The sequence below is a fragment of the Mirounga leonina genome, unplaced genomic scaffold (genome assembly GCF_011800145.1).
Source record: "Mirounga leonina isolate KUSES-001 unplaced genomic scaffold, KU_Mleo_1.0 Mir_173, whole genome shotgun sequence".
NCBI lineage: Eukaryota > Metazoa > Chordata > Mammalia > Carnivora > Phocidae > Mirounga > Mirounga leonina.
In genome coordinates, this window is record NW_023270447.1 from 57804043 (window position 1) to 57813227 (window position 9185).

The 9185-nt window shown below is 58.4% G+C and overlaps 1 protein-coding gene across 2 annotated transcripts; it reads left to right on the plus strand.

Moving 5' to 3' along the window:
* Positions 1-5508: 5508 nt before the first annotated feature.
* Positions 5509-8955, plus strand: KNCN (kinocilin). Of its 2 annotated transcripts, XM_035018653.1 has the most exons (4): positions 5509-5794; positions 6880-6948; positions 7635-7709; positions 8520-8955. In XM_035018653.1, the coding sequence occupies exons 1-4, from the start codon at positions 5644-5646 to the stop codon at positions 8597-8599; spliced, it is 375 nt and encodes a 124-aa protein (XP_034874544.1). In that variant the 5' UTR covers positions 5509-5643; the 3' UTR covers positions 8600-8955. The 2 variants fall into 2 exon arrangements, with proteins under 2 accessions (XP_034874544.1, XP_034874545.1); XM_035018654.1 differs by lacking the exon at positions 6880-6948.
* The last annotated feature ends 230 nt before the right edge of the window (positions 8956-9185 follow it).

Consider the following 9185-nt stretch of genomic DNA (forward strand, 5'->3'; position numbering starts at 1 on the left):
GCTGTGGCCTTTCTGGTGGTCCTTTCCTCCCCTGTGAACCTGAGAGGGAGACAGGCCTTCTGGAGCGGGGCCGGGTCCAGCCCAGTGGGGAGAAGGTGCCCCTAATTGGGACCTCTAAATCTAGCCCCTCACTGGATCCACAAAACAAGGTGAAGGAGAGATCATTGCTTTTCTTTTTTAGGCGAGGAAATGAAGTTCCTCAACATTGGTCAGTCTCCTATTCTGTGCCAGGACCCAGAAAGGAGTGAGAAACAGCCTCTGTCCTGTAGGGTCTCCCTGTCAGGTGGAAGACGAGGCATCAGCAGCCGTCACACAAACCGGCTTCAAACAACGCCTTAATGGGTGTGCCCTGTGCCCAGGCCAGCCACGCGCCCAAGCAGGAGCGAAGGTCCCCTCAGTCTGGAGCAGCACTAAGCCTTTCTTGAGGATCTGTTGTGTGCCCAGGACTTGCCAGAGTTAGAACGAAGAAAACTGGTGCCTCACGTCTGCAGCTCTCGTGTTCACCATGCAAAGGGCTTTTGTGTGCTTTGTCCTGTGTCACCCTCAGAACCACACTGGAGAGGGCTGGGGTGGGAAGGGGCTTTAGAAGTTCCCAAGCCGGAGCAGGAGGGAGGTCTGAAGGCCAGGGCAGCGGACAAGGTGCTGCCGGCAGCTTCTCTCCCTGGGGAGAGGGGAGATAGGGTCAGCGGCTCCTCAGTCTGGGGGCCATCCGGCAGCATCGGTGCCTCCGTCTTGACGCTGACATCCTTTCTGATGACAGTCTTCCCTTTGCAGCAACTGTCAGCACCCTCCCATCCCTGCTTCTCGCTGGAGGCGGATGGGCTGGAAAAACAGGCCTGCAGAATCTAAGCCTTTTGGCCCAAAGTCTCCCAGTCCCTGGGGACTACCAGGGTATGAGTTTTGTCCAGCCCCAGCCCATCAGTCCTTCGGGTTGGCCAGCTGAGAGGTGATTTCCAGGGGCTTCCTGGGCTCGTTCTGGGTAGAGCTCCAGCCAGCTCTCAGGCCTCCGTGCCTTTGCTCAGGCGCTGCCCTCTACCAGCCCGCCTCCCCACCCTGGGCCACCTGGCGAGGCCGCTGTCATCCTTCCCGGCTCTGCTTCAATGCTACGGCGCCTCCTTCGGTTTTGTTCGTGTTGTCATGCGCTAAGCAACAGCCGCTGGCGGAGAAATGTCCAGGCATTATCTCCTTTAATTTTCAGAGCCGTCGTGTGAGGTGAGGTACCATTACGTCACCCCACTTAGAACTGATCGGAGAAAGAAAGACCTTGATGTACAGGTAGGAAGACAGAACCGGGATTCTCCACAGAGAGACGTGGGACACAGCCGTGCTGCCCAGCTTCAGATGCCAGCTCTGCCACTTACTAGCTGTGAGCCCTGGGCAAGCGACTCAGTCTCTGAGGGCAGCAGTTCCTTCAACCAAAAATTGGGGCTGCTAGGGCTTACCTCCTGGTCCTGTTGTGAAATGAGGATTAAATGTCGAGTGGTTAGAGCAGTTCCGGGCGCGCACGGCCAGCGCGCGGGCCAGGGTTGGCTCCGGCAGTTATGGTCCTTCCTACTGCCGTCTCCTCAGCACAGGGCACAGTCCCTCTACTCGGAGCCAGCGACGGAGACCAGTTTCCCCCCCTTTCCTTGGCATGTGTGGAGATGGATCTGCGCTTTCCAGATGGGCCCGGCCTCTGGCCCTTTGTGGGGTTCTGCCAACAGGGTGCTCTGCCCCTCTGGGCTGCGGTCCCTGTCCCCAAGGGGCAGCTGTCTGCGTTTGGGGATCAGGGGTCCTGGGTTCTAGTCCTGCCACTCTTCACTGGGTGACCTTGGGAAGTCCCCTGCCCTTTTTGAGGCCCGGGCCATGTGCCTGGCTCTACTAGGCAGGGGGAGGTATGGCAGACCCACTGAGGGAGGCTCTGGGGCCTGGAACTGTGGCGGCCAGTCCCTTGGCTCTAGGGCTCAGGTGTGGACCGGGCCTTAGGAGGAAGCTGGTCCCAGCCAGCCGGCGTGTTCCAGACCTCAGGCCTCCTGCCTCTAACCCAGTTAGCAGGACTCCTGTCTAACCCCTGTCTGGGGGCCTGGGCACAGGAGCCAAGCCTTCCTCCCTCCAGATGTCCACCCGCCTGAGCTCTCGGGGGCCGCTTCTCCCTGCTGGCCGAATGCCTCTCACCAGACCCCGCTTCCGAACAGCAGTGCCCTGGTCCCATGCCAGCTCCCCGGAGCCAGGAGCCAGGTCCCCCCTCAGCTGGCACTCTTGTTGCCATGGTAGCAGTTGCCTTGGAAGCCACTTCCCCGAGTTCAGCTTCTGAACAGTCTGGGAAAGCGGCCCGTCCCCCAGGGGACCGGGGCATTAATCACGCTCTTTTCCAGGGTCCTTACCCCTCAAGGAAAATAAACGGAACTAAACCACACTGAGGCCTTTTCACCCCCTCCTCCTCCCCAGCCCATGCCAGCCTTGGACTCGGCACCTCTGGGGAGGAAAGAGCATAGGCACGCACTCTGGCCCGGACCTCGCCGGGAAACAGATTTTGTGGCAGAACTCAGCTGTGACCTGGGCCCTACGCACCTCCAACACGCCGACCCAGATCCAGAGGCCTCGGGGACCCAGGCTTCAGCGAGGAGGGCTCTGAGGCTTGCGAGGTGGGGAACAGGTGGGGCAATCATCCTCTAGTGACTCGGACTTCCACCTCCTGTACCTATGATAGGAAGCACATCACCCAAGGACAAGCTTGTGTTTTCTTTCTCGCAGATGAAACAGCCTGTATTGAGGAAAGAATAAGCAAGCCTCCCTCTCTACATTTCCAATCAACAGGAGAGCAGGCATCACAAAGGTTTCAAGTAGCCTTTAATGACACTCCCCTGTCAAGAGGGAAAAGATGGAGGCCTTGACTGAACACAATGTCTCCCTCTGACGGTATGGTTGCCAATTCCTCCCACCTCAAATAGGACAAGTTAGAAATTCAGGGACAGAGAAATGCTACTTCCCAGCTGAGCACAGAATCTGGACACCGAAGTTCTCTCAAGGACTCTGGGGCCATCCTTCCACTCCCCATGTCTCAGTTTCCCCATCTATTCCATAAGGAGCTTGGATGGGTTTGTAGTTCTGTGATCTTGTAACTGATAATGCTTTCCTGTGTCTCTCCTCCATATTTCCTCTTATGTCTCTGGGCCCTGAGGGATTTACAAGGTCAAAACAAAACCCTCTAATTTCGAATTTGGTCTCGTTTTTAGAGGTTACAGTGTTCTTCTGGGGTCTGAAACTCACAATGCACAGGCCTCCCTGCCTCCAGCCTCTGCCATCGGCATCCGCCTTCACCAGGTGGGCAAAGTGAGGTTCAGGAGGTGAGCGGCTGGCCCAGGTCCCACAGTGTGAGGTGCCCTGTCCTGCTGATGGTGTGGGGGCCGCCCTCAGCCTTACGCCCCTGCCCAGCTAGTTATGCAAACACTTACTGGGGGTGAGGTGTTGAGATTCCCAGAGCTCAACATCTCAGGAACACATTGTCATAGACAATTATTTTGACAGCTCCTTCTAAAACTAGTCAGTGGGGGATCAATTACGTGTGACAGAGACATGGGCTGTCATTTGATGCCTAATTAGAGGAATAATCAGACCTCGTCCTGGAGAGCGGCACAGGGGACGTTGACCGCAGCTGCTGTAGCTGGGGAATCCCCACCTCCGGGGGCTTCCTCTTATGGGGGCCCGGAACACAGCCAGGGGGCCACTGGCGCTCTGCAGTCCCCCTCCTCTCTGTGTACCTTTGAGTTCACACCTGTCCTTGCCCAGGCCCCTCTCCAGCCTCCCGGCAGTGCCTTACCTCCGCTGAAGCTCAGTCCGGTGACCCTGGCCTTCTCAGGCCCCCACCCCTGCCCAAGGAAAGCCCCTTGTTAGAGACGGAGGTCCCACGGGGCCCATGGCCCTCCTCCCTGCTGGCCTGAGGTGGTCCTGCGGGCCCAGGCCCTCCCTGAGCTCTGCCTTGTGTTCAGAAGCCAGGTCCTCTCGGGGCATTCTGTGGGGCTCACTCCCTGAACCGGTCCGTGAGGGGCTCACAGTCTACAGAGGAGGCAGAGAACAGGACAGATGATGGGGGAGCAGTGGTAGGCAGCCCACCCACTCAGGCACCATCAGGAATGGCTTTACAGACTTGGGGCTGGCTGAGCAGACACTCAGCAGAAGGGCAGCAGCAGAGAAGGGGCAGAGCGAGGGGCAGGGGTCCCTGTGGAGGCGGAGGGCCGTGGCCTGGCTATGTTGGGTGGCAGACATCGTGGGGAGACAGAGGCACGCACAGAGGCCAGTGGGGCTGGTGATGGGACCCTGGGAAGAGGGCCCAGATGCCTAAGTGCAGGCATAGGACCAGGTCCAGATTCGGGGATCAGGGAGGCCCTGATCCTTCAAAGTCCAGAGAATGCAGTAGATGGCGAGGGCCGGGTCTGGGGATGGGTTAGGGCTGGGCTGGGCTACCACTGCCCAGCCTTGAATTGGTGGGTCCTGCAAGTACGTTAGACAGGAGGTGCTAGCCATGTCCCCTGGCCACTGGCACCCAGTCCCTGCCAATCCTTCTCCCCATATTTGTTTCCTCCTACCCCATCTCCTCCCCCTCCCCCATCTGCTTCCTGCTCTTCCTTCTCAGCCCCCTGCCAGGGATCCCAGGAGGGCTGGGGGGCTCGCCCTCTCAGCCCATTGGCAACTAAGGGGGTGGATACCAAGCCTACCTGAGGAGAAGGAGGTCCCCTGAAATCAGCCTCAAACCAGGACCCCTCAGCCCTGCTCCCTGTAGGAGACCGGAGGTTGACAGGCTGGCAGAGGGGCAAGGGGAAGAGCACGAACTCAGTGGAATACCTCTTTCTCTCCTCCTGTCCCAGTCACTGTTCCTGTCTCTCCTGTCCCAGTCGCTGAGCCTCCTCCAGGTCCCCTCCCATGCCCGCCTCCGAGTCCCTAGCAGAAGCCCCGTGTGCCAAATGGCAGAAGAGCGCAGAGTGGGCCCTGAGAATGTGGCCAGGGAGTCTCCTCACATCCCTGGCTGCGAAGCCGCACGGGAAGCCGCCAGTCTATCCTACCCCCTCAGGAACCAGCAGCGGAACCTGGGCTGAGAGCCCCAGCTGGCCTCTGGGGCAGGCAGCAGCTCACATTGCAGCCTCATGAATAACTCAGGACCTCCCAGCTGCCTGCATCTCCGAGGAACCCGTGGCCCCTGGACCAACCTCCTCCACTGCTTTAAACTTTAATAGGCCAAGGCCCAGTGGCAGCCGAGCAGGCTCCAGACAGCAAGGGCAGGATGTCCTGGGCAGAGCAGCTCAGGCTGAGCCCTCCTGAGAGGAAGCTAACAGGGGGGACCCGGTGGGACAGGAAGGCTCCCCAGGACTCTGACAGCCAAGGCAGGATGTGATCAGGCAAGAGTCCCAAGAGTGGCCTCCAGATTCAGGGGCCTTCATGAGAGGAAGAGTAGGCTGGCGTGACCTGGCAGGGATTCTAGGTCAAGGTGCGGCTGGGGGCCCCTAGGGGAGCGGTGGGATAGGGTTACTAGCCCCGAATCTTCCTGCCCAGAAATTCCCACTCTGAAGGTGGAGCTCCAACAAAGACACATCCAAGAGAACCGAGCCCTCCAGGGCTTTCCTGGGGACAGGCGCCACCGGCTGCAGGAAGTACCCTGGGCAGGCCTGCATGGACATCCCCATCAGCAGCAGAGACTTCCGCTGCCTACAGCTGGCCTGTGTGGCCCTCGGCCTGGTGGCCGGCAGCATCATCATTGGTGTGTCCGTGTCCAAAGCTGCAGCTGCCGTGGGTGGCATCTTTATTGGCGCCGCCGGTCTGGGTGAGCAGGTGCCGGGCTCAGAGAGGGAGCAGGGGCATGGTCCGGTGAATGAGAAATGGAGGGAAGGGCTGGTTCAACAGGAATTGGTTGGGGAGGACGGAAGCTAGAGGTGTGAGCAAGGCAGCTGTCGGGGCGCGGGGAGGCAGAGGAGGGTTGGGGTGAGGTTCCTTCTGCCAGGGATAAGGACACTGTGGAGAAGGGAGCTGGCTGCCACACTCCTCTTTGGCTGCTCCCCCTCTGGTCCTCTAGGTCCAAGCTCTGGGCCCTTGGGTTTTTGGTGGAATTCATCAGCCTGTTGGGGGTGGGTTGACAGGGGGCAGGTAAAAGAGTTCAGAGGTCCCAACGGGACACTCTGTGAGCCAAGATAAGATCCAACTTTCCTGGTATACCTTGGCAGGGCTTCTGTCTGACTCTCCAGGCATCTGACCATCTGTCTATCTGGGCCAGTCCCACTGATATCCCCACAACGATGCTGAGTACCATCCCTCTCCCCACTCCACCACACTGGGGCAAAAGCAGAGCCAGAAGCACCCGGCTGGTGGGTTCTTGGCATCCGGATCTGCAAACTCCTGCCAAAGGCCACAAACACTTGGTCTGGGGATAAAATGGGGGTGGGTAGGGCACCATCCACTCTTCTGCTAAGCCCTCCCCAGGTCTGGGTGGGAAGGAGCCTGCTCAGGAGCTCCCAGTCCTGCCCTACGGGGGGGTGGGGCAAAGGAGAGTCGGTGGTGATGTCCGCTGGGCCCACTTCCAGCCGGCCGAGAAGGAAGGAAGCCAACCATGCTAATCACCTGGGCAGGCTGGAGCCAGGAGCCTGGGCCTTCACAGCCTGGAGCCCCTTCCCCAGATAGGCACGACTCCCTGCCCCCGCTTAGGGCTGGGTGTTGGGGGGCCGCCCCCTCCCAACACTCACAGGCTCACATTTATGCACCCACAGTCCCAACCTACACACTCATGCTCCTCCCACGCACACCCATATCCCCCTCAGAAAACACCCCCAGGCTCACAGCCTACCCACAGCTTCATGCAGCCGGCACTAACCAGGCCCCTTCCCCATCACAGAACCCCTCTGTCTCTCTTCTCAGGGCTCCTCATCTTGGCCTACCCGTTCCTAAAGGCTCGGTTCAACCTGGACCACATTCTGCCCACCATAGGTGAGTCCTCCCCCAGCCCCCAGCAGAGCCCTCTTCCAGGGACCGCTGGGTGAGACCCGTTGTGTGTAAGTCTGTGGCACACTGTGCGGTGGAGCCGAGCCCATGTGTGTGACTGCTCCTGGCTGTGTGTGTGTGTGTGTGTGTGCACGCGCTCGTGCGCACAAGGTGCGGTGTGCGGGCGTTGCCATGACTACCGTGCAGCGGACTCCAGCCTGTTGCTACAAATGTGCCTCAGCCAGCTCAGAGCACCCAGAACTCCCATCTCCCCCCGAGAGTTTCCAACTCCCCCAAAGCCTCCAAGATCTCCAGATAAGCCCATTTCATTCCGTGAGCCCCCATAAACACCCTCTACCACTCCTAAGACCTCAGGACCCCTGTATAGCTCCTCAACTCATCTCTGCCCCCCACATACATGCTACCATCTCCATCAATCCTGGGGGGCTTTATATATTCCTAGTTCTCCCCATGATGCCCACCTCCTTAAAAAGTCTGCCCTCCTCCCCTTCAAGGGCCCGTTTCTTCCAACTCCACTCCCTAATCATGTGGGACACCTCCAGGAATGTGGTGGAGCAAAGACAGCAGCAGGGATGGAGATGAGACAGCAGGAAGGACTTCCCTTCCCAAAGCAAGACTTGATCTGAGAATGGCTTAGTAACCATGGGGCCTGGGGTGGTCTTATCCCACAGGGAGCCTGAGAATCCACCCCCACCCAGGGCCAGACCATGGGGAGGGAAGATCCAGTGCCAATGGCAATAAAGAGGGTAAGTTTTAAAAATTCCAGTCCATCTTCCATCTTTGCTCTTTGGCTGAGCAGCTCTGTGAGACCCTGGGAGAAGCCTTGAGAGGCACGCAGAAGGGACGTCCCCAGTCACCGGGAGCCAGCATATCAGGCAGTTCTGCCATGTGTTTGGTCAAAACCCCTCTTGCTCCAAGCTGAGCCGGGCCCCTCTTGTTTGACTTCAGGCCTTCTCCCTCATGCCCACCATGGACACTGGGACCATCCCTAGGTCCCATGCCCCAGTTTACATTTTCACTCTCTTCTCCAATGACGGAATCCAACTCTCAGAGCTGGTACCTGAAATGGAACATCTTCCTCCTCTCCCATCTCCACACACTGGAAAATTCTAGGGCAGGAGTTTCTCAAAGATGGCCCCAGCCCACAGCATCTACCACCAGTGGAGGATGCCTAATCCCAGCAAAAGGTCCCCTTCCAGACCCTGCTCCAAACACTTACGTATGTTAGTTTGTTCCATTCTCAAAACAACCACATAAGGAAGGTACTGTAATTAGGCCCACTTTATATGTGGGGCAACTGAGGCACAGGGAGATTAAGTAAGGCAACTAGGAAGTGGTGGGGCCAGACCTGAAACTAGGTATTTGGCCCCAGAGTCCTCTCTCTAACCACCCCCACCATGCTGCTGTCCTCTTGAAGGGCCATTCTGACCATCTGTGCCTCTTTAAATTCAGCAGAAATGGTCCCCTGGGATGCCCCTCTCTCCCCGTGGTCCCTCTGGGTTGCTCTGCTCCGGAGTCTGTCTGCTCAGGTGGCTCTGTCCTGGTCTCTCCCCCAGGAACCCGCAGCAGCCTGTCCACGGTGAGCAGAACACTGGAGAAGCTGAAGCCAGGGGCCCGGGGGACTGGGGAGGGCTGAGGCAGGGGCTGAGGGGCTACACCCTGCCCTCCCTGCCTGCTACCCTGATCTCACAGCCCTCCTGGGTCCAAACCAGAGGTGAACCGGGCCCTGGAGACACCAGCCCTGCATTCGCTTGGGCAAAGCTCTTGCAAATGGATTCCATGTGGCAGCATTGGGCAGGGCCTGAAGCGGGGTACTGCTGGACGTTCCACAGGGGGCCCTTGTATCAGGATTTTGACCTGGTTTTTTCTCTCTGGACTGCAGCTCAGCATCCTTCCCTTTTTGATCTACTCACTGGTTTCTCTGGAATTTGGGGCCAGAGATATCTCAGTCTCTTGCTCCAGGCTGGCCACAGAAATGAACCACAGGGGGCGCCTGGGTGGCTCAGTTGGTTAAGCGACTGCCTTCGGCTCAGGTCATGATCCCAGAGTCCCGGGATCGAGTTCCGCATCGAGCTCCCGGCTCGGCAGGGAGTCTGCTTCTCCCTCTGACCTTCCTCCCTCTCATGCTCTCTGTCTCTCATTCTCTCTCTCTCAAATAAATAAATAAAATCTTTAAAAAAAAAAAAAAAGAAATGAACCACAGGCCCACAGCAACCACAGAT

Bases quoted from the DNA above. Each gene is read 5' to 3' on its own strand.
- KNCN (XM_035018653.1), top strand. From the start codon at position 5,644: ATGGACATCCCCATCAGCAGCAGAGACTTCCGCTGCCTACAGCTGGCC. The intron at 5,795-6,879 runs GTGAGCAGGTGC...CTCTCTTCTCAG, and splicing joins TATTGGCGCCGCCGGTCTGG to GGCTCCTCATCTTGGCCTAC. The intron at 6,949-7,634 runs GTGAGTCCTCCC...CTTATCCCACAG, and splicing joins CCACATTCTGCCCACCATAG to GGAGCCTGAGAATCCACCCC.